Here is a 25,721-nt window from a genome sequence, read left to right on the forward strand (position 1 = left end):
TGCATCAATCAGGAACTTATAGTTATTCCTTTTCCTCAATAGTCGTGCTGGAATTTCTTTCAAAATTATCACTCTTTGGTTGTCTATGTATAACTTCTTCTCATAATTTGACTGTAGAATCCTGTGATTATGTGGGAGTTTAGGATCACATAATTTTTCCGCTTTAGCAAATCTTAATTTTATCCTGAAGATTTTATTTACATATTTCTCCAACTCTTCTTTCTCCATCTCCATCCAAGCTGCCAAGTCCATTATTATTTCCCCCTTATCTCTTCATCAATTGTTTTAGTTGAGAGCTCTTTAATTTGTACTGCCAGCCCTTCCACTGACTTTGTATTACTTTCAATTCCCCCCCATCCTATCCATTTATTCCTCCAGATTTTTAATATGTTCTATTATGTTATTTCTCTTATCTGTAATTAATTCTGCAAGGTCAATTTTGGTTTCTGGGTCTTGGACAGACCCTCTTTCCCCTTGTCCTGGTGTTGTTGTTGAGATTCCTGTCGCTGATTGAGCTTTCTACGTTGCCACATTTACTTATTTTTCCTCTTCCTTTAAATTTATCTTTACTTTCCTCACTCTTATTTCCCCAGTTAAAACTTCAGTTGCAATTTGCCTCCCTCAATTCCAGGTGTCACTTTCACTCCTTTATCACCTCTCTCCCTGTTCTCCCTTCTTTTTAAGAATCCTACTTGTGCTTTCACACACTGTCCACTGCTGAGGTGATCAGGTTTCACAACAAAACACTTTTCTCAGCCAACTCTGCAGCAGCTATTTATAGATCACTCCAAGGTCAGGGACAGGAGGAGGATGTACTTGGTGTCATTTCCATTTATAGAGTATTTTCTACAGGTCAGTTACATTTGGTGTGAGACACAGCTATCACAGGCATTGTGAGTTTGAGGGGGAGAGAGAGAGGTGGGGGAAGAGAAGGGGTAGGTAGGGAATGCTTTCCAGGGTGAATTTTCTTATGAAATTTGGGAGTGACATATCCCAACAGAGGCTCCTCTGTAGTTAGTACTTTCTCACATTTTCTCTATCCAAAGTGACTAATTAGAGATAAGAAAAACTAACTAGAAAATACCAGGAATACAACTGCTACCAGTAACTAAGGGAGGATTCCAATCTAGAAAGAAACTAATCATATTAAAGTTTACAACTCAGTGGCGGAGAGGAGGAGAGAGAGAGTAGACCAGAAACTGCTGAGGGAGCTAAGAAATAGCCGCACTCTACCCCAGAGGAGATAGATCCCAAGGCTGAGAAACAACTGAAATTGGACCAGTTCCTCAAAGGAAAAGACTTGGACATCACCACAAGTACTTTTTCTACCCTCAATAGGCATGCTGTGCTAGAACAAGAATCTGCTACACAGCATGATGAAGAAAGAGTAACAAAGAATCTCAGCCACTCCTAAAACAACAGAGGAACACCCATGGTCACTGACAGAATTAGAAAACGCAAGGTTTCTAAGCAAACCTTTCTTATCACTGAGATTGTGATAAACCTGTATGAGAAACAAAATCTTAAGAAATATTGTAGTTCTTTTCATCAACATAGATTGACAGTGATGGGTTCTGAAGGAATACTTCACATTCACTTATAATTCTGCATTAAATCCATTATCTTTATGTACATGCGCTGTGGGGCATCATAGCCCATGATAAAATCCAGATGTTGCCATTCAGGAATATTCTTGTGGTAAACTAAGTTTGGGATCTGAGGCAGCAAGAGGGCAATGTCCTTTGAGTCTGCAATCCAGTCGTTACCACCACTCCAGACAGCTGTTGGAAGAGTCATCAGTTGTACGTTGTAGAAAGGTGGTGTTGACTAAAAGAGAGGAGAGAAATAAAAGTTTGAAAACAGTCTACAAATACTTCCTGATCAACACACACACACAAATACACAGGTACACTGGCAAAACACAAACATATATCTAAGTTGAGGGGTGTGGAGATTGAACAGTTAATGTGCGTAACAACTGGGCATTGTGCACATTCATCAGAGGTTGTGCAAGAAAGTGCACATAATCTATAAAGAGGAAATTTTGCACATTGCCTGGTCAATCTACATCTCAGGGTTGTGGGTTCAAGCCTTGTGCTGGGCAAAAAAAGGTCATGCATTGTAGAGGGTTTGACTCTATAATTTGATGATTCTATGCTTTTTTGAGAACCTAAACTTTGTTCTTGTCCTTACTGTTACTAAGCAACTGGGCCAAGATAGTAACATCTGTTTGTTTGTTTGTTTGTTTTTAATGGAAAGGGACTGAGACCCTGGGCTGCAGCCCTCTCTGCCTGGCTGTAAATCCAGCACTGATTGTTCCAAAAGAATTGGACAGATTTACTGATTGTTCCAAAAGAATTGGATGGTTTTCATGTAGCATTAAGCCAAACTATGACTGAGCATGAATGTGCACTCTGCCTAAGAGGAGAGCACAGACACTTTGACCCTCCCCTGGTCTCACTACTGCTGCTTTAGCATTAAGGACAAACCCAGGCTCATGGTTTGTCTCACTCCAAACAAACCACAAGATGGAACCAAAGTTTGTTCTCGAATTTACAACTCATGGAGTGTCTGGAGAAAGACAAGCCACATGCCTAGAACTGAGCAACATGCTAAAGCAAACTACAGATTAGCTTGGAGGAGAGCAGCAGCAGGAGAGTCAAGGGAAGTGTGAAGTGGCCATGATCTCCTCTCAGGAAGCTCTTCCACACCAGCATTCATGGCAAGCTTTGGTTTCGTTTGGCTTAGCGTTACCTAGAAACCAACTCAGTGTCTTCGACTCATTACTGCCAACTGTCATCACTGTGATTCTTCCTACTGCACCAGTTTTGTTAGCACTGAAGAAACATGATTGCAGTTTCAAGACAGACTGTTCTGGCAAATTTCAAGTAGGTATGGCTGTAAGAACTAGACTTATATCTCAGTTAGCTAATCTATAGAGGGATAAATTTGAAAGAACATGCACACTGAATGAATGCAAGCAATCCTCATTGGTGTGATGTATTGCTTTATTAAAAAAATGATCTTCATTATATGACAGGGGAGTGAAGATAGACACCTGGCATATGGCAGATTTGTCAACAAATTTACATCCCCATATTAGATTTGAGATAAATCTTTTGGGGACTTCCGCTTGAGCTGCCGTGGAATATGGCTGAAAATCCCACCCAGCTCCATCTCCCATGGGGTAATTAAATACTGAGATAGGAGTAATCAGCCTCCCAAAATCTTCCCGGGGTACGGGAAGAAGCTGCCTCATCCGCAGTGGCCCGATAACCCAGCTCCAAATTCGGAAAGAAGGAGGAGGTGGGGGCCACTGGATGGAAAGCCCCCAAGAGAGCTCAGACCTCCCAGACACTGTATCTTATGAGCGACTCAAGTTCCATTACTTAGGATAAAAAATTGGAGTTAAATTTTGGACACGCTTCAAGCGTGGAAGGAGATTTTAATCTGCTAAATAAATCAGCCACTGAGGAGCTAAAAAAGGACGGAGAAAGCATAACATCGGACAGCAGAAATGAAAGGGATGAACTTTTACTTTTTTCTATTGTACTTTGATTCATTATATTATTGGCAAAAAAAAAACAACGGAAAAACTGCCTTATTGCGTACAGCAAGCGAGAATGGAAATTTGGAAAACTGTGGATATAATATGGTTTTAAGAGTTATAAATAACTCTTTATGGAAATATGTGTGGAAATAAAAACATTATATAACTAAGATGTTGGATTTGTGAATGGCTTGGAAGAAGATAAAAGATTCTTTAATTTGTTGATATGGATAGATGAAAGATCTCATTAACTGTTTGTTATAAATTTTGGATGGCTTTCTGGAGTGTTGCAGTTAAAAATTGGAAATCCACCATATTGAAAGTTGAAACCAGACCAAAGATTGTTAGTCATAGTGGGAGGGAGCCTTTATATGTGATTATACCTTCTCTCTTCTCTGGAAAGGCTAATGTCTGATGTAACCAGCACAGGAAAAATAATGAGCAGGACTTTTAGTTTTGATGTCAATGGAATTGGATAAGATGGCAGTTGCAAATAACGAAAGGGCTTTTGGATTGACTCGACAGAAATACCGGCTGTGAGGAGATGGAAGAGAATCAGACTGATATAAAATCCACACAGAAACATATTATTATTTTTAAATCGCTTGTGGGAACAACTCAGAGGCTGCGAAAGAATGAAGGATAACAACAGATAGAACTGGAGAACATCGGAAAGAATAAGACATGCAGTGGAATTGAGATGATGATGAGCCTTCCAAAACTTGAAGCGTGGGGAGTCCCAATTTTTTTTTATAATTTGGCAGAATATTTGGACTATATGATTTGCATATGTATACTTTTGTATATTTAATATGATTTGATTGAATTATTAATTTGGAAATTTTAATAAAATGAATTACAAAAAGAGAGAGTGCCGTTCACAGACTGGGTAGCTAGAGAGAGTTGTTACTGTTGCATGTTACTGAATACTATATAAGCAGGCTGGCTCAGCCCTTCAGTTTAGTTCTGTTCCAGCCTGAGAATAAAGAAGAAGAAGAAGAAGAAGAAGAAGAAGAAGAAGAAGAAGAAGAAGAAGAGTTCGGATTTGATATCCCGCTTTTCACTACCCGAAGGAGTCTCAAAGCGGCTAACATTCTCCTTTCCCTTCCTCCCCCACAACAAACACTCTGTGAGGTGAGTGAGGCTGAGAGACTTCAAAGAAGTGTGACTAGCCCAAGGTCACCCAGCAGCTGCATGTGGAGGAGCGGAGACGCGAACCCGGTTCCCCAGATAACGAGTCTACCGCTCTTAACCACTACACTACACTGGCTCTCAGCTGCTTGGAGGAGAGAGAAAAAGAGATAAATCTTTTGGATATAGAAATTAGATATTTTCAAGGGAAGCTGGAGACCACTCCCTATAGTAAATGTGCATCTAATTTAAGAGATATTTTGGCATATCCTAAAGTAAATCCAAACCCTCTTTAACACCATAGATATTATCAAGCTGGGCCAAATAATTCCCATGTGGGAGTTGTAATGGTGGTAAAATTCCTTGTGCAATCCTGATTTTAATCAAATTTACCATCTTAATGAAGCATTAATTACTCAAGGGAGTGATTAATGAAGATAATGCCCTTATACATTGGCATGACCACAAGAAAGATTAAGATTTGGACAAGGGAATGCAAAAGTTGCATAAGGACCAAAAAACTCAACGTGTCATTGCTTAAACACTGTATAGAGGAGCAACGTGATGCTAAATCTAAAATATTGGTGCTTTGAGAACATACATGGTTCAGAGAAACAATTATAGACACAATTTAAAAGGAAGGAAATAAGAGGGCTCTATATTTGGGTAGGTAGCTGTGTTGGTCTGACGCAGATGAAAAAAATTAAAAAACATTGTCCAGTAGCACATTAGAGACCAACTAAGGGACGCGGGGGCGCTGTGGTTCGCCAGAAGTGGCTTAGTCATGCTGGCCACATGACCCAGAAGCTGTACGCCGGCTCCTTCGGCCAGTAACATGAGATGAGCGCCGCAACCCCAGAGTCACACACGATTCAGGGGTCCCTTTACCTTTACCTTAAGATTGTTATTGGTATAAGCTTTCATGTGCATGCACACTTCTTCAGATACACAGTGTGCATGCACATGAAAGCTTATACTGTACCAAGAACAAACTTAGTTTGTCTATAAGGTGCTACTGGACAATATTTATATATATATATATATATTGAGAGGGATCTATAGATTAAGAACAGTAGCACCTGGTGGACTTTCAGGAGAACATAAAATGGGTGACTCCTATGCAACAAGTTACAGATGTACTTTTATTGGAAATTATGCCACATTTCTTGCCATTCCAGTTATTATTGTCATTGTATTGACATAATCCATGGAATTTCTATGAAATGGAGCTAGAAACCTGATTATCAATGCAATAGCTATTGTTGGTAAAGTAATAGCAGATCCTCTTACATAAATTCATTGAAACCACCCATGACCACTACATTGTCAAATTTTATTTTGGCAAGTTTTCCCATTTATTTGTTTTTTTTGTTTGTTTATTTGCATATGTTCCTATTTCTGAGATATGGTTCTATGTTGTATGCATTGCTTTAACAGATGGTTGCCATTTTATTATTATTATTTTTTTGCAAAGCCTTATCAACTGAACATATTGGCTTTTGACCTCGCATAAGCAAATGTGCTATTTGGATCTGATTTGGTGAGCATACTGTGACAAAAGTCAGGTGCCCGCCCCTCCCACTGCAGATTGGTGGCAAGAACCCATGTGGTCCCAGGCACCCATACAGGGCTTGTGTCCCTTTGGGGAATGGAAGACATGGCGGACACCTCCGTTGCTTTAAGAAATATTCTTTGGATTTACATAAACAAATAAGTTAACATATTTATGGGCACAACACCCGTTTGATTTTATGTATGCAGAGCCTGATTATAAACTTCGTTTAAGTTTGTTACCCGTGACTTTTTAATTTTACCTTGGAACTTCATATTATCCACCATGTGTTATACGATTGAAGAAGTACAAGAATATCTCATGTTCTATCAAATAGTTTCTTTATATTCTGATTGTTGCATGGTTCTTCACACCCTGTAGATGGATTCTTTTGATACATGCTCAATCTATGGATTTACGTAAACAATTAAGCTAAAATATTTTTGGGCACAACATCCGTTTGATTTTGTGTATGTAGAACCTGATTATAAACTTTAAGTTTGTTACCCTTGACTTTTTAATTTTACCTTGGAACTTCACATTATCCACCATGTGTTATACGAACAGCAGCCTTTGCCATGAGTAACTGTGGCCAAGCCTTACCAGTATCTACCCTCATAGAAACAAACCTAGAGAGAAATACTCAATTTGTGAGAAATTCTTACCTGGTTGTGGTGAGCCATGTTTGCTTCCTTGCTTCCCCAGTCAAAGCCTTTCAACTTTCCAGCCTTCACAATCTGAAAAAGAGGTGTGCCATGCTTTGAAAAACCAAATGCGGAAAGCAGGTGATATAGAAGTGTGCTATAGGAACAGACAGTGGCACCGGCATAAACAGGGATGTAGAATGTGTCAAAACCATGCTATGATTAAGGCTATGCAATAATGTCTAACTTCATCTTTAGTGAGAAGAACAAAAGTTAATGTCAAAATACAAAGAAAGCTACACAAAGCCACCTGAAAGCAGTAGACCTTATTTTTGGTACTGCTCAACCTTCTACATCTTTGATATCTTGAGAATATTTTACATGTGTACTATTAGATATGAGTTGTCTGTTTTGCACTTACTTGGAAGTAACTGTCATTTAACTTAGGGGGACTTAAGTAAACACACATAGGTTTGGGCTACAAATTTGTCTTCCTGTCTAATATGAATTCCCTCTCTGCCTCTGGGCAGCTGGATTAAGCGGGGTCTTTGGATAAATAGCGCAGGTAACCCATTGCTCAGAAATCAGAATACTGAGCAGGGATCAGGAATTTCAACTCCACAGTCCAACTTAGTGTGCCAGGGGATCTTGTCTCACCCAAACACTTTCCCACAAAGACACCCACTTGCCCATCAGCTGATGTCACTCATTTAAATTCTGCTCTGCTTGGGAGGATTCCATGCAAACCCCTTCCTGATTGATTAAGGAAGGAGTTTGCATTGGAAGTGTTACTAAAGTGAATCAGGAAGAGGTTTGCATTGGAATCCAGAAGGAGCACCTTGCAAAGAGCTTTGACATCCTTGATTGTTCTAATAGGTTATTAACAGCTTGGATGCCCCACCCTGTTGTTAAACTTTATGTGTGAAACTGATCCTGATAAGAATCGGGCCTGTGGAGCAAAAAAGGTTCCCCACTTGTGACACTCTCAAAATTATTCCCAGGGAAGTGTGCCTAGAACTGCAGGCTAAGTCACCGAATCAGAGTTAGAAAACACCAACTCCCTCCCTAAAGATTATTCCACACAATTGATCCAAAATAGAGAGCAGGTTCAAGGGAAGCAGTGGCTAGGAAGAAACAACGCAACTGTGGGATATATGAGCCTCAAATAAGCAGCATGTTTAGCTCTAGTGAATGCATGAAGGGTTTATGACAGTCCAGCCAGGCTTAACTAGGTCATTCACCCTCACTTTGGAAGGAAGGGATACGAAAGTCATTATTCATTCTCTGTTCCACCATGTGAATCTGATCAGAAAGAACATCTTAGGTAGATGCTCCTTTCTTCTACCGTGTGGCTTTAGCAAGCAATCTTTGTGTTTCTATACAAATAAATTAAAGTGTCTATCTTTTCTTGCTGCTCTATGGGAAAGCAGATGACTCTGACCTCTGAAGAGTTTGTAAGTAAACCATTTATAACTTACCAAACTTATGCTCCTTTTCTATGCTAAGGGAAAGAAGATGGCTTTGGAAGAAACTTAAAGGGAGATATTTTAAAGGTCTAACAGCCTATATTTCCATGTTTTGTCATTTTATATTTCTGCTGGGGCACCAAAGAGTATTTGCCCTAAACTTGGATCAAGGAATGGAGGGAATTCTCCTTTTATTCTTTTAAACCATTTACAAATAAGCATTACAATCCATCATAAATGACTCTCATGAACAAGTCAGTTTCCAATGCCCTTCTACAAATCCATGTTATTTAGTGCTACAAGTCTGTGACTTGTACCTCTTTGTCAGGTTGTTCTGTTCTCACAGAGATGTGCAGAAGCTACTGCATTCAAGACCATGTGCTCCCAAATCATAGCACTGCCTTGCCTGCCCAATGATATGAAAACACAGCCTTTGCTAGACTGGAGCCATCCTGATGCTTTGGACTACAACTCCCATCAGCAAAAGGCAGTGTGGCAAAGCTTCCAGTAGCACTGGGGTCTTCATTGAGACACAAATCAGTAAAATACCACAGAAATGTAGTTTTTGTCCATCTACATGCAGAGGGACCATCTTGCCAATGAAAACAAATCCATTGGGGAAATTATTGCAGCTGTAGCTTTTGAAATACACCTGTTTGGAAACATTTTAAACACAATAAAACACTCTCAGCTTTAAATCCTTTCTCATAAAAACAAAACATATTTCAGGAGTATGTAAAAAGAGAGGCTGAGTTATTAAGATTTTTTTCTTTCCATTGTATTTATTCATTTCATTGTTAAAAGTTTTTGTAAAAGCCTGTCCTGATAGCCCATTCTTCAATCAATAAGGAAAACTGTTTTTAAACAGAATAAAGGATTTTGGTGCTACCTGAATCCAGTGAAACATGTTCTGGATAGATGTCCCAGCTGGGCAGTGTGATAAATATACATCGATTCGACTCTGTAAGAAAGAACAAAGTGATTAGCTGATTTTATCACAAATTGCAACAGCCACTTCCTTTCCATTTGGTTTGTTTGAACAAAGGCAGTGCATCTGAGCTCAACATTGGGATATCACACAGGAATCTGTGTTTACATAGTAACTACACAACTTAAATGCATAATTTTTTTGCATTTTATATATCAAATTACTTGCAGTGTTATTCTATGCACATTTACTAAGAATTAAATTGTACTGTGTTCAACCAGGCTTCCTCCCATGTACCTATGCACAGGATTACAGTCTAACTATAATGCTTTTCATCACACAGTACAACTAGAACCAGCACAGGTACGGTTACTAACAATGATTGATGCAATGGGCATTGCATTGTGTATGTTCCTCCTATAGGAGATGAATTCACCCTATCCTGCTTGAGTAGCAAACCTGGCCTTGATGTGCACTTCATGGCTTCTCACTTCATGTCATGATTCCTGGGCTGATGTGCACCATCTTTCAATGCACACAAAATTGTTCAGTTCCATTTTATAAGCATATGCACACAAACCCATATACAAATATTGGACCTAACTGTGTGATTAAATGATTGCCTGTTGTTGATTGCTGTTTATTGTTGTTGTTGTAATAATAATAATTTTATTATTTATACCCCGTCCATCTGGCTGGGATTCCCCAGCCACTGTGGGCAGCTTATAGCACATATCAAAAAGTGTTAAAAAAAAGTATCCCACCCTGTGACCACCTGGTGAAATGTAGGGTGTAAATAATGAATAAATTTGGAGGAAAATTGTCTGGAAAGGAAGCAAGAAAGGGCAGAAACTAATAAGCAGCCTTGTGTTATACTAATAAGCAGCATAGTGTTAGACTATTTTGTTTATAAATATATGAAACATTGGGGGGGAAATCATTGTATGCAGCCTTTGTGGACTTAAAGGCAGCATTTGATTCTGTAACTAGGGGTAGGTTCTGGGAAAAATTGGCCAATATGGGCATTAACAGATGGCTGTTACTTCTGATGATTAAACTTCATGAAAACAATACCCTCCAGATAAGATTCACACAGGATGGCAGACTCTCCAGAGAAATCCCAGTGCAAAGAGGAGTTAAACAAGGATGTTTATTTGCCCCGTATCTGTCCAACATCTATGTCAATTCTCTAATCACATGTTGCCATGAAATCGATACCCATCCCCCTGTGTTTTCCAGTGGCAGAAAAGTACCAGTTTTAATGTATGCGGATGACGCCATCCTTCTCTCGCAAACTAAAGTGAGCTTGAAACGTGCCTTAGGGAAGTTTAGCGACCAATGCAACACTGAACTGTTAACAATTAACTTTGCCAAAACTGAAATTGTACATTTCAACCGCTCCTTTAAGAAAGACAATTGGAGTATGAAGGGAAATGACATAGAACAAACTAAGACCTTCCAATATTTAGGCATAACTTTTTCTTATAATGCCAAATTGACAACATACTTGACCATATCGGCTATCTCAGCAGAAAGAAGCGCAAATGCCATACTTAGACTATTCAGAAGGAAAGGCGCCGGCTTCCTCCCGGTGGCTCTAAAAGTTTTCCAGGCAAAATCCCTAGCCCAACTTTTGTATGGCTCTCAAATTAGCCTTTCTGCCAACTTCAAGACCCTCAAAATTGCACAATCAAAATTTTTAAGATCTTTATTTGGTACCCCAAAGAGTACACCTAATGCAGTGTTAAGGCAAGAGGCAGGACTCCCCAGAGTGGGATGAAAGGTATGGGAGCAAGCAATATCCCTCTGGTTGAAAATTCATTACAACCCAAAGGGATTGTTACCTCACCTCCTGGCCACAGTCCCCTATCCCCCCTGGCTTATGCAAATAACTAATAAGATCAAACAAATTGGCCTAAACCCAGAAAATCTTCTTAACGGAACTTTAAATAAGGCAAAAATTACTATCACTCAGAGACTTCACGATGTCAAATTTCTTTTTTTTTTTTTTAAAGATTTTATTATTTTTCCATATGCATATATAAAGAGAATGGATGTGAGGGCGATCTGGCTGCGACATCTGTCACCCCATTGATCGCCAGGGTTGATTCCACGATGTCAAATTTCAACAAGAAGTTGCCTTACTCCCAGAGAACTATCGATGTCTAAAATCTTGGCCTAACTTTGCAGCGGCCCCTTATTTAACTAACATCACTAACGAAGCCTATAGATGGGCCTTCTCTAGAGTCCGTTTCGAGACAATGCCCTCAGCAGTGCTGTATGGCAAATTTATGAGGGTTCCAATGCCTGCGTGTCTCTGCCCCTGCATGTCCAACAAGATAGAATCCTTTACTCACATCCTTTTATTTTGTGAATTCTATAGTGAAGAACATGCTCGATTTATTTTACCCCTTTTAACAAAATTTATACCCTTACAACATTATTTGGAATCCTTCCCTGAAATTTTACAAAAATATCTTCTAGAAGATTCCTTAAGTCTAGTATCGTATGATGTGGCCAAATTCTGCACTTTAGCTATCGAGAAGCGCAAATCTCTTTTATTGAATAACACATTGTAAGGTTCCTCTGTGTAATTGTTTTATTTTTGGTGGTGGTGTTGCCAATTTTATTCTGTTTGGATTTATGGTTTTCTGTGCTGCTGGCTTTTGCCGTAATAAAACTGACTGACTGACAGGAATCCATAGTTTACATAGTAACTACATTCCACTCCACTTAACACTTTCCATAGGGCAAGCACAGCACACAGTCCAGGGGCTAGGGGGCACAATTCTTGCCTTGCCTCAGGCACTGGCACCCCATGCTATACCACTGTTCCTGGTGCAGGAGACACCATGGCACCAACACAGGCTTTTACTAATGCTCAAGACTCAGAGCTTTCCTTTAAAAAATAAGGCTCCATCCATCATAGACACAAAATTATGGGGCAAAATGTACAGGTACCTTCTGTGTTTTATCTAAGTCTAATTAAGTTAGGTTTTTTTTTTTAGATCACTCTCCTATTAAGTAATCAGAAATCTTACCGCATTGATATTTAGCATATTAAAGCCAGTCAACATGGAGCAAACACTGCCACAAAGATAATCCATTGGGAAACGGTTACACAAGTAAGTAGCAAGCCATTTCAGATTTCTGTCTTGAGTCAAAAACTGCTTAGTTCCAAACATTTCCTACCAAAATAAGAACATTAGTACATAGGTCATTTTGTTAGTCAATTCTCTGTTTTCCTAGGGATACTTGTATCAAGTAGCAACAAAATATTACCCCCCCCCCCCAAAAAAAACCACCTGTTATGGGAATCTTCCACTCAGACATTTAGGATAGAATACCCATTCAAATCCCACATGCACAGTCAGACAGAATGACCCTCTGAACCCTCCAAGTGTCCCTATTTTCCAGAAGATATCCCAGATTTACAAAAGCCATCCTGGTTTCTGATTTAATCCCAGATTGCTCCACTGTTCCTTAGGATGTCCCTATTTTCATTGGAGAAATTTCATTGGAGTTTCGTGGCCCCCCAAGAAAAGGAGATGTCGCTATACAACCTTCAAAAGAAATCTGAAAGCAGCCCTGTATAGGGAAGTTTTTAAATGTTTAATGTTTTATTATGTTTTTATATATGTTGGAAGCCACCCAGAGTGGGTGAGGCAACCGTGTCAGATGGGTGGGGTATAATTAAAATAAAATAAAATAAAATAAGAAGTCATCCCTATTTTTTATAGGATAAATGTTGGAGGTTATGACATTGTAATTAGAGCCATCTGAGAGAAATGATGATGCAGTTCATGTGCATCTGGTCATGTACACCACATGCAGCTGGCATCCTCCTAAAGTGGTTCAGGGACAAGCTAGATTATAATGGTTCCCACAAAATGAATACTATTTCAGTAGGAGCCCAATATACAAAGGACATGACTTATGCAAACATTTTGCCAAATGTCCAGTAGCTAAATAGATGTGCTTTAAATTGTTTAATTCCCCAGTAATTTCAGCAAAAGTGTCTTACTGCTCTATTGTATGCCTAGTGACTTAATTTAGTGTCATGCCTCCTGACTTCAACCCCAGGCTGAGAAGACGAAGAAGTAGCTATTCCTCCAATCTGAAAAGGACATGACTGTAGCATAGCATCCAAGCGTGACTCTAACATGGGGATAAAACTGACTATGCTCCAATGTTGTTTTATGGATTACAGAGCTAAAAGCAGCAGGGTGGAAGACATAGACAACACAGAAGACCCAAGACAACACAGGAAACCCAAGAAAACACGATCAGCGAATGTCTCTGAGCCCTAAAAAGTGGGTGTATGTGCCTGTAAATATGATCAGCTTGGCTCTCTTCCCCTACAGCCATTCTTTGTTAGTAAGTAAGTCCGCAACAAACAAACAAACAAACAAATAAAGGTGAAAAGGGGAGGGTTGCATTGGAAAGGGCTTTGGCAATCCCACCTGCCATTGAACCCAAAAGGTTTTGACTGTACTTGGTTTTGACGTTAAGAAATATCCCTGGAGCACAGTCTTACTGTACTGTAAAGAAAGCAATACTGTAATAAATACATTCCCATGTAACTGCTCAGAATTATTGCTTTAACGGCAACTGAGGTACCCACAGGTGTGATCTGCCACAATTCTGACAACATTCTCATGGCAAATTTATTAGGAACTGTAAAGAATTGCGCCAAATTCTTTAGTATGGGCACCAAATGCTAACAGTATCCATGACTATAGAGCACCAACACCTTTCTTTTTCGGTCCACAGCAGAAACTGGAACCCTTGACATACACAGCAAGGGAGAACAGCCAGGCCCTCATTTTTTTTACCCCCCAAAATAGGGGACATATGGCCGTCATATAGATGGAAATGTACGGTACTTAGCTACATCCAGCAATATTTGCATTCTGTTGTTTGAAGCAATATTTTTTTTCTGAAATACATACTTTGAGCTTAGGTTCAGGAACCATTGCAAGTTTGGTCAAAGCCGTGTTGGTCAAATACTTTACAGTGGCTACTGGTGCCAATGCAAAGAACATTTTGATCTTCTTGGCTAGGTGTGGCATGGTTGAAAATGCAACGAATGCTGAGGGGTGGGGGGAAAGGAGAGAAATGAATAGAGTTAGCAATGCAGTCTTGAAAAAAACCAGTAACAAAATCTTAAACCCAGTTTTCGCATAATGTAAAAGCAATCAAGTACACACTGGGAAACTGTTACCTAAACTCTGACTGCAAACTAGGCTTGATCCTGGTTTGCAATCCATGAATTTAACAGTTTTTCAGTCAAGACAAACCATTTTTTTTATAAGCCCCTTAACCAATTTGAATCATCACCTATATGGGAAATATCACTGAGAAGGAATGCAGGAAACCCAAATGCATGGATTGTTTTTCAAGATGCTTCTCCATAGGTGTCCATAGGTTCCACAGAACATCACTGTACTATGAGCAAGATGTCTCTTGAATTTAACATATAACAGCAACTGCACAAATAGATATGTAGCTATTAGAATTGCCAACAGGTGTTTAAGAATCTTGCTGACCTACCCATTGTGGTGCCCTGGGAATGACCAACATAAAATATTTTCTCCTGACCAGTTTTGTTCAGGACAAAGTTTATTGAAGCAGGAAGGTCGTATTTAGCCATTTCATCAAAACTGCAAAGAAAAAGGAACAGCCTATGTATAACAGACATGTATATGCAGTGGGATCTACATTGCGTAAGCCTAAAATGCCCTGTTCTCTGCCCAGTGCAATACAAGAACAAAAATATTTTTAAAATGTCAGTTTCAGGAGGAACACTATTTATGCTGTGGGCAGGAGAGGGCTCTGTTTTCCCTCCGACCCATGTCTGTCTGAGGAGCTTCAAATTCTAGCCCAGTAACTTTACAGAGATTCAGAAGGACCAAAATTGAGTCTTTCCAGATCAAGTCTAATTGCACCTGAAGTTAAGCTGATCTCCTATCATCTATTCTATGGAGTCCACGAAGGCCATATTCCCCCCAGGAACAAACAAGTTGTTTGTTTGTTTAATGGAACAACTACCAATTTTACTTACTTGGAAATGTATTGCTATACCTCCATATCATATATTATAAGAGGAGGTGGAAAAACATGGCTCCAATAGGAAGAGAATGACTGATTAAAGTTTTCCCCAAATGGAAAACTAGGAACCAGAAACAAGAAATTATGTTTAGAAAGCTCACTCTACCTGAATAGCCAGAATTCTTGATGCTTCTCAGTATAGTTGATGTGTTTGTTGGACCAGGTGTTACCTCTGGTGTTTCCGAGCCAAACATCATAACCAGCATCAGCCAATATAAAGCCCAGGCTGTTGTAGTCCATATCAAACACCCAGTTACTGCTAGAACCTAACAAACCATGCTGCATGAACACTGCGGGCCTGGGACCTAAAAGTGAATAGTTTTAAGCATAGTTAGAATAAGTCATTTCAGTGTCTCCATCCAAGGGCCTTCTGGCGGTTCCCTCACTGCGAGAAGCAAAGCTACAGGGAACCAGGCAGATGGCCTTCTCGGTAGTGGCACCTGCCCTGTGGAACACCCTCCCATCATAGGTCAAGGAGATAAACAACTACCTGACATTCAGAAAAAACCTGAAGGCAGCCCTTTTCAGGGAAGTTTTTAATGTGTGATATTTTTGTATCTGATTTTTGTTGGAAGCCGCCCAGAGTGGCTGGGGAAATCCAGCCAGATAGGCGGGGTACAAATAATAAATATTATTATTATTATTATAAGATGCAGAAGGGAAGGGCAAGGCACGGGCAGCTTGACCTAGTAAAGCCTCACCTGACCAAGCTCTCCTCACATTGCACCTCTGCTCTCCTTCCAAATAATCACCAGTGATGGTGATGTTAAGAAGCCATCCAATAAGATGCAGAAGGGAAGGGCAAGGCACGGGCAGCTTGACAGTACAGCCTCACCTGACCAAGCTCTCCTCACATTGCACCTCTGCTCTCCTTCCAAATAATCACCAGTGACGGTGATGTTAAGAAGCCAGGAGAGCAATAATGCCCTGCTTGTTCTGCCTCACTGGCCACTAGTGTGTATCACCTACTATAAACTTGGGATGCAGAGCAGGCCAGCAATTTCACATGTGTGGAATTTGAGTCTGCAACGAGTATCTTCTAAATGCAACATGGAAAGCAAGGTAGAGGTATTTTTAAGAACCAACATAAATCATCAGTTCGGTATTTGTCACATTTGATTAACAAGTACTGTATGAGGAATCAGAACACCAGACTTAATATTGTGAATGATTGCTTTCATCTATCTGGTATCATGTGAATAGCTCAACCTTGTAGGACAGTCGTAGTTAGCAGTGCTTCTAAAGTATTGATTCTAAAGCGTTGATTAAGTTGAAATGAGTTACTGCTTGCTCTTTGAACCTTATAATTTTTTTTATTTAAAATATATGTGTTTAATGGTCTGTAAATCACATTATGAAATCATACTCTTCAAAATAAAATATGAAAATTAACAGTTGAAAAAATAAGAACTGAACATGACCATTCAGTACACAATAAAAATGTTTTTGTCTTGATAGAAGAATTTTCAGAATTAAACCAATACTATCACAATATCTACATCTTATTTCTATGCTACAAAATCAAAGTTTATGATAAATGGCAGATGTTGTCATATATACATAGCACTTTAAAATAAAACTTATACTTGTATACACATACTCCTCCAGTGTAACACTTCCTCACTCAAATGAAGAACAACTGTTAAATATAAGTACCCCATTTTCAAGGATCTATCCTGCAAACAAAATTCATTGTGTTGAATTCTTTTTTTAAACTTTATTATAATTATTAAAATACAAATACATACAAATGAAGAACAATAATGAAGAACAATAGCAACAACCAAACCCAAACGAAGAAAACATATTCCATAATTTATGTTGCTTATAAAATTTATAAAAGTTTTCCAGTTAACGAAGAGGAAAAGGAAACAGGGTGTATTAAGAGAAGAAAAGGGGGGGGGAAGAAATATAGAAAAGTATAAGAAAGAAAAAGGAAAGAAAGAAAGAAAAAAGAAAGACGTGAAAAAGGAGGAAGGAAGGAAAAAGGAAAGGGAAGGAGAAAAAAGAAAGCATATTTATTCTTCCAAATGTACTTCCACTGCTTATACAACGATTCGTTTTCTGATTTCTACATCATTCCATCTGTCATTTTTAAACTATCAACATTCATTATATACAAAATTTCGGGTCTCTTCCGAACCTTCTCATATTTACTTACACTTATTCTAAACATAACCAAAATCTCTCATTCACTCCTTGTTTACTCAAGTAATCGTTAAGATATTTCCATTGATTTTTTATTATATTTTTTGGCTTATGTCTGATGGTATCTGTCAGCTTTGCGAACCTCATAATGGAGATTCAGGTGGGCAGCCATGTTTGTCTGAAGCAGTTGAAATAAAAATTTAAAAAATAAAAATTGTCCAGTAACACCTTATAGACCAACTATGTTTGTTCTGGTATAAGCTTTCATGTGCATGTATCTGAAGAAGTGTGCATGCACACAAAAGCTTATACCAGAACAAACTTACTTGGTCTTTAAAGTGCTACTGGACAATGCTTTATTTTTATGATTTTTGTTTTGACTTATAATGGAGCTTGGCACTAGAAGCAGGAATCTCAGTGCATCTGCCCTTCCTTCATTGCACCACCTTTGCTGCTCAGTTATCAGATCATCCTTTAATCAAGCTTAACAAATGCAACACCTCCAACCATATTTCATCGGACTGAACTCCTCCCACAAGGAAAGGCTGCAGTCAACACACATAATTACATTGGGGAATTGAGCTGGCAGTGTCTACATCTACCCTGGTAGCTTCTTCCTTAAAAAAAAAATAAAAAAAAATCAGGCAATGACTCACTCTAGATGGCTGAAGCGCATATAGAATCATAGATTTGTAGAGTTGAAGGAACCAAAAGAGTCAACTAGTCCAAGCCCCTGCAATGCATGCATCCATGACAGATGCCCAACTGACCTCTGCTTAACAATCTCCAAGGAAGGATAGATTGCTTGGCAGGGGGTTGGACTGGATGGCCCTTGTGGTCTCTTCCAACTCTATGATTCTATGATTCTATGGTCTATCTCATGGGACTCTGTTCCACTGTTGAACAGCTCTTATGGTCAGAAAGTTCTTCCTGAAGTTTAGTCGGAATCTCCTTTCTTATAATTTGAATCCCTTGGCTTGTTCCATCATCCATGGGACAGCCCTTTAGATATGTCAAGATGACTATCATATCTCCTCTCAGTTTCCTCGTTACCAAGCTAAACCAACAGAAATTCCCTCAACTGTTCCTCATAAGGCTTGTTTTCCAGACCCTTTATCATCTTTGCCATCCTCCTCTGCACACACAGAATAATAGAGTCCAATCCTCATCTAGTCCAACCCTCTGCAATGCAAGAATCTCAAGTAAGGAATCCACAATAGATGGCCATCCAATCCTTACTTTAAAACCTGCAAGGAAGGTCCACCACCTTCCAAAGGAGTCCATTCCACTGTCAAACAGCTCTTTCCATCAGAAAGTTCTTTCTGGTGTTTAGCTGGAATCTCCTTTCTTGTAACTTGAAGCCATTGGTTCAGGTCCTACCCTCCAAAGCATTTGTCAATATCTTTCTTAAATTGTGGTGCCCAGAACTGGACACAGTATTTCAGGTGTACTCTGACCAAGGCATAATAGAGCTGGACTAGTATTTCCCTTGACCTGAACACTGTACTACTGTCGATGCAGACTAGAATAGCCTCAGCTTTTTTTGTTACTGCATCACACTATTGACTCATGTTCAGCACATGGCATACTATGTCTCCTAAATCCTTTTCATACGTACTACTTTAGTGGCATTGGATACCCCTCCCAGTTTGGTGTCGTCTTCAAATTTGATGAACATCCCCTCAGTACCTTCATCCAAGTCATTTATAAAGATGTTGAATAACAATGGACCCTGGACAGCACAATGAACCACTTATCACTTTTTTCCAGGATAATAAGGAACTGTTAGTGAGCACTCTTTGGGTTTGGTCAGTCAACCAGCTACAAAATAGCCTAACAGTTACCTTATCCAGTACAGTCGTACCTTGGAAGTCGAACGGAATCTGTTCTGGAAGTCCGTTTGACTTCCAAAACATTCGGAAGCCAAAGTGCAGCTACTGATTGGCTGCAGGAAGCTCCTGCAGCCAATCAGAAGTCGTGAAAGCACTGTCGGAAGTCGTGGAAGCCCTGTCGAATGTTTGCAAACCGGAACAGTCACTTTCAGATTTACGGCGTTCGGGAGCCAAAACTGTACTCATTTTACCAGCTTCTCTGCAACAATATCGAGGGGGACTTTGTCAAAAACAATGTCCATAGCATTCCTTTGTTCCACCAAGCTTGTAACTCCATCAAAAACTCCATCAGAAAAAGAAATTAGATTCATTTGGCATAAGGTTTTCTTGCAACAAGTAAAAAATTTCCATAGCAAGAAATTATGGTTTTTCTAACAAAAAAATTAAAAGTCTTCACAGTATTTGCATGTAGACATAATATATACCTCAAAAGACACACTCACCCGATTTCCGGTTATTTCGTTTCCCATGAGGAATTCTGTTAATACTCAAGATGTACCCATCATCTGTCACCACTTCATATGTCTCACTGGGATATCCTCTGAAGGAAATCAGTTCACCCTTGGTGGAAGCAGAGAAAAGAAAGGGCAGGGTTTGGTTGGTGTAAGGCTTGGGTCTCTTCCCCACACACGAGACAACTCTGGCAGTTAATTAATTAAGATTTATTGTTTCAACAAAAAGCCCTGGTTGGAGCTCCACTAATTTCAGTTTACCTCCGATGCCACAGTTGCCGGGACTGAGCACTGCCCCCTTCTCCCCCAACAGAAAACCCCCCCACCTCCTCTTTCTGTAATTTTCATGCTTCTCAGCTAATCTTGTGAGTCTACACGATTGGGGTGATTGCACTCACTCTATTTCTGTGTCTGAGCCTTGCAGCTGAATTCCTGTTCTCTGAGTCTCTTCATCTCTCTGTGTGTGCATAGAGGTCAAATTCCTGTGGCTAAATGCTTCTCCCCCCTCTTCTTCTGTGCCTGCTCTTTCACTGCTTGTCAGAAAGTTCTCTGTAAAACTCCTGGACACTTCTTTTCCACAGAAGACTAGATCTTTAATAGCAATAGATAGCAAACTCCATCCAATCCTCTTCGACCACTTGAAAAATGCTGAAGGTCTTTGTGGACCACTTAATGATTCTTCTTCATGCTGTTTAGCAATAATAATGAATAGGGAAAGATGCTAAATGAAGCTCACAGAGCACTGGGGTTGCATGAAGCAGATGTTGGGAGCTACTTTGGGAATGCTTAAAAAAAAACCCTCTGCAAGCTGCCCTGAGCAATGATGTATTGAGTGGGCAGGGTACATGTTTTAAAAATAATTATCACCACCACCACACCACCACATCATTATTTCCTTGCCCCCTGCAATCCCAACATTCCATGAAAAACAAACTTTGGGTTTTTGGAATATAGCACAATTAAGCAGCACTAATAACCAAAAATGCCTTGAGTTAAGCAAATAAAAGAATAAATGATAGATGGCTTACAACATCCATAGTAGCTTCTGGGTGTACAGTTCTTCTTTTCATAAATATTCCTGAAGTAACAAGGGCTTGGACCAAGCCTGCCCCCATTATGAAGAGCCACATCCTTGATGTGAATGGAAGCAAAACCATCTTTCAGCGTGGAGTACAAGACTGGTCTCCACAAAGCTAGATTAAAGAATATGTGCTTAAATCTTTATCATGTACTGGAGAATGAAATGGCAGATAGCGTGGCTTAAATAGCTTGCCACTCTTCACCAAGAATAGTCAACACTTTCCTGGAAGGAAAAAAACATCCTCTTTAATTGATATCATTGGTTCAATCTTGGCAACTCCCAATATCACCTTACGCAAACTTCTCAAAAGGTATTTCCACTGAGTTCCGTGTGACATCTTTCAAGGCAAGTGGGCATAGGACTGCAGTCTCAGCTCAACAAAAGATTAGTCAAGGTGTAACAGATCATTTAGTACAGTGGTTAGGAGTACAATGATCAGTCTGCAGGTAGCTGATTCAAAGCTCATCTGGGTGGCCTGAGGCACATTATTTTTCACACCGTAATCATATGGAGTTAATAGGAAAGGTAAATGTAAAGGCCACTGGCCCCATCACCTCCTGGCAAATAGAAGGGGAAGAAATGGAAGCAGTGAGAGATTTTACTTTCTTGGGCTCCATGATCACTGCAGATGGTGACAGCAGTCACGATATTAAAAGACGCCTGCTTCTTGGGAGGAAAGCAATGACAAACCTAGACAGCAACTTAAAAAGCAGAGACATCACCTTGCCGACAAAGGTCCGTATAGTTAAAGCTATGGTTTTCCCAGTAGTAATGTATGGAGGTGAGAGCTGGACCATAAAGAAGACTGATCGCCAAAGAATTGATGCTTTTGAATTATGGTGCTGGAGGAGACTCTTGAGAGTCCCATGGACTGCAAAAAGATCAAACTTATCCATCCTTAAAGAAATCAGCCCTGAGTGCTCACTGGAAGGGCAGATCCTGAAGTTGAGGCTCCAGTACTTTGGCCACCTCATGAGAAGAGAAGACTCCCTGGAAAAGACCCTGATGTTGGGAAAGATGGAGGGCACAAGGAGAAGGGGACGACAGAGGATGAGATGGTTGGACAGTGTTCTCTAAGCGACTGGCATGAGTTTGGCCAAACTGCGGGAGGCTGTGGAGGATAGGGATGCCTGGTGTGCTCTGGTCCATGGGGTCACGAAGAGTCGGACATGAGTGAATGACTGAACAACAACAACAAAAATGTAAAGGACCCCTGGACAGTTAAGTCCAGTCAAAGGCAACTATGGGGTGCAGCAATCATTTTTTTTTTTTTAAACAGAATTTATTAGCATTTTCATAATATAACACAAACCCAACCCCACACCTACAAATACAAAAACAAATACAAATACACATAATGTCAGGATTCTTCTTCTTATTTGTATATCTTACAAAAAAAAAAAATTCTACTTCTGAATCTTGACGCTTGACTTCCCCCGCCTTTTCACCTTCGGTTTTAGGGGTGCAGCAATCATTTGCTTTTCAGGCCGAGGGAACTGTCTTTTGTCCACAGAAAGCTTTCTGGGTGGCCAGCATAACCAAACCAATATTGGCACACAGAGGACAAGTGACAGAGCACAAGGAACCACCCTTTACCTTCCCGTCACAGTGGTACCTATTTATCTACTTGCGCTGGTATGCTTTCTTTTCTTTTCTTTTTTAAATAAGAATTTATTGGATTTTAATAATAAAAATACACAAAATACAAATACATACACTACAAAAACTACACAAAATACACACAAACAAAACAATTATTTACTCATCCTTATCCTCTTTATAAACCTACGCTTGGGACTTCCTCACATCCTCTCTTTTGCGTTCATTTCTAATCTTCTTTAGTAACTTTGTAACATTGTAAAATCTACTTTCTTACATCTAATCTTAGTTTAACAAACATAATCAACATATCTTAAATTTTAAATCTTATTCTTATCAAATAAAACATCAAGTTCCACATCTCAACTTTTTTCTCCTTTCTTCCCTTAACTTTGTTATGCTGTAGCCTATATTTCTTCTGATTCCAATTTCAAATATATATATAAAAAACAACACATCTTAACAAATACCTAAATATTTCTTCCATTCTCATAAACTGTTTTCCCTATGGTGTCGGAGTGCCGTGGTCAGCCTTTATAGTATCCCTCTTAATTCATACTTTACCCCACCCCCTCCTGTCCATTATCACCCTTCCCATTACCTTTCCCATCCCCCACAGGTCTCCCCCCCCAACATTCCCCCAGTCCAGTTTCTTCTTCTTCTATTATCTCCTTTATGTTCAGTTAAACTTCTTTTCCTTCTGTTATTTCCTTCAGTTGTATCTTCCTCTCCTCCAGAATGTAGCATTCTTCTTGATAAATAGTTGCAGTAACTTTATTATGAAAAGCCACATCCTTGATGTGAATGGAAGCAAATCCATCTTTCAGTGTGGTGTACAAGACTGAACATGTGCTTAAACCTATATAATGTACTGGAGAATAAATTGGCAGGTCATGCGGCTCAAATAGCTTGCCACTCTTCACCAAGAACAGACAATGCAATCCTGGAAGGATAAGGAACATCCTGTCTAATTGATATCATTGGTTCAGTCTTGCCCAACTCCCAATATCACCTTACACAAACTTCTCAAAAGGTATTTCCACTGAGTTCTGTGTGGCATCTTTCAAGGCAAGTGGGCATAGGACTGCAGTCTCATTTCAACAAAAGATTAGTCAAGGTGTAACAGATCATTTAGTACAGCAGTTAAGAGTACAATGATCAACCTGCAGGTGGCTGGGTGGACTGAGGAACATTATTTTTCACACTGTAAACATATGGAGTTAACATAAAGGTAAAGGCAAAGGACCCCTGGACAGTTAAGTCCAGTCAAAGGCTCATCTCGCTTTTCAGGTCGAGGGAGCTGTCTTTTGTCCACAGAAAGCTTTCTGGGTCATGTAGCCAGCATGACTAAACTGCTACTGGTGCACGGAGGACAAGCTCCAGAGCACATGGAAACATCATTTACCTAGTGGTACCTATTTATCTACTTGCGCTGGTATGCTTTCAAACTGCTAGGTTGGCAGGAGGTGGGACAGAGCAATGGGAGCTCACCCCACTGTGCAGATTCAAACTGCTGACCTTCTGATCAGCAAGCCCAAGAGGCTCAGTGGTTTAGATCACAGTACCACCCGCATCCCAGACATATGGAGTTAATGTTGGATTGATGAAAAATAACACTTTGCAGCTGTGGTTGGCATGCACAATGGACCTTCTGAGAAAGCTGATCACATGGCAAAAGCAACCACACCGAGAGGCAGCCACCTCCCAATCACTCCATGGGGTGAATCTGCTTCTAGAATTTTCCAAAGAGTTATGGAGGTCACTGGTTCTCCACAGGACTGTAATCAATACAGCAGCTACTGGTAACCTTGTGTATAATGTATAACTCAAAACTACCCAAGAGAGGTGGTTTTTTTGGTTTTTTTAAGTCACTTACCATTAATTAATAAATCAGGATATGCACAAGCCAAAGTTACCCATATATATGTCCTTTCCTGTTCAGCATGCAAAAGATTCCAGGATCCAGCACTTAACAATGCTTTTCAATTATGTGCACACCCAGAAACTACATGCAATGGCTTCATTTAATGCAAGAATCGGAAGCTATGCTCCTCTATTTCCGCATACCTTCTGACTGATATTAAGTCACCTTTTTGTGAGTACCAACAGTATTTGTAGTCCACATGGGGCAACTGAGAAGATAGAAGCATGTGGGTGGGGAAAACGTGGCTTCCAAAAGAACACAAAAGCTTTAGAATAGGGGAGCACAAGTAGGGGAAATAGCCCCCACCCCCTCAAAAAAAAAAAAAATACCAGCCAAATGAGGAGGGAATACAGCCACAGCATGTGGAGTGTTTGTTGTACAGAGAAGGCTGGAAAACTGAAGAAGAGGAGTGAAAATGGAATAGTGAATCCCAACACTCCTACTTTCCACAGAAAAAAACTGCAGCTCAACACACATGCAGCAGCATTTGCTGTGGTGATGATGGTCAACAGGCAGTGCGTTTGTGTCTGTTCTGATCTATTTCTTTTTTAAAAAAAGAAAGGTCTCCTGGTACCTGATTCTGATCTGGAAATGGTCCTAACTCTGCCAATAGCAGCAAAATCAGCAATTGCAAACTCTTAGAAGAAAACTACAGCATTGTATGAAATATGAAAAATCGTAACGTTTTTAGAACTCACATTTTGTAAAAGAGAGGAGGCTGTGCCTATTAGTAGCTGTCCTTATTTATCATGGCTTGGAATGACACGTATTTGGCGAATAAGAATAGGTGTGATTTAGCTATATTGTTAAACAGATATGAGTGGTTAAGATAATTATCTATGTAATGTTTTCCTCTTTGATGTAGTTTGTTATTATTTGTTTCTTTCCCATCCTTTTCTTCCTTTTTATATTGTGAGTATTTATTATCAAAGTATGGTTTAAATGGCTAAAATAATAAAGATACTTGGAAGCAGAAATAAAAATGAATTATTTTCTCATAATGAAATGAGAACCTGATTGTATTTGTACTGCACAGATGTCATAAGTCAAATTGCCCTCTGGAGAGGGAGTTGCTTTCTTTCTCTCAGAGTCCCAGCACACCTGTCTCTGCATCTGAGTAAATGATGCCAACTTGGACCCTGTGGAGGATCTATTGGAAATGGTGCAGAGTATGAACTTCCGGTTTAAATTCCTTATGGCTGATTGGGGTGATCCCATTACTGTTTCATTTTTCTCTTTGTAA

At 39.7% G+C, this 25,721-nt stretch overlaps 1 protein-coding gene across 2 annotated transcripts; it reads right to left on the reverse strand.

Annotated features, from left to right (window-relative positions):
• Positions 1-1,529: 1,529 nt before the first annotated feature.
• Positions 1,530-21,086, reverse strand: LOC117046809 (putative lysosomal acid lipase/cholesteryl ester hydrolase). Of its 2 annotated transcripts, XM_033149219.1 has the most exons (9): positions 20,903-21,086; positions 19,866-19,983; positions 15,489-15,687; positions 14,825-14,934; positions 14,224-14,363; positions 12,313-12,459; positions 9,233-9,304; positions 6,899-6,970; positions 1,530-1,827 (listed from the first exon to the last, which is right to left on the reverse strand). In XM_033149219.1, the coding sequence occupies exons 1-9, from the start codon at positions 21,029-21,031 to the stop codon at positions 1,594-1,596; spliced, it is 1,221 nt and encodes a 406-aa protein (XP_033005110.1). In that variant the 5' UTR covers positions 21,032-21,086; the 3' UTR covers positions 1,530-1,593. The 2 variants fall into 2 exon arrangements, with proteins under 2 accessions (XP_033005110.1, XP_033005111.1); XM_033149220.1 differs by lacking the exon at positions 12,313-12,459.
• Between the last annotated feature and the right edge of the window lie 4,635 nt (positions 21,087-25,721).

This window comes from Lacerta agilis, chromosome 5, assembly GCF_009819535.1.
Source record: "Lacerta agilis isolate rLacAgi1 chromosome 5, rLacAgi1.pri, whole genome shotgun sequence".
NCBI classification, from domain to species: domain Eukaryota; kingdom Metazoa; phylum Chordata; class Lepidosauria; order Squamata; family Lacertidae; genus Lacerta; species Lacerta agilis.

Coding starts and splice junctions, on each gene's coding strand:
- LOC117046809 (XM_033149219.1), bottom strand. CDS start 21,031: ATGGTTTTGCTTCCATTCACATCAAGGATGTGGCTCTTCATAATGGGG. Junction 14,935..15,488: donor CAAGAATTCTGGCTATTCAG/GTAGAGTGAGCT, acceptor TTTTCTTTGCAG/TTTTGATGAAATGGCTAAAT. Junction 6,971..9,232: donor ACATGTTTCACTGGATTCAG/GTAGCACCAAAA, acceptor CCTCTTTTTCAG/ATTGTGAAGGCTGGAAAGTT.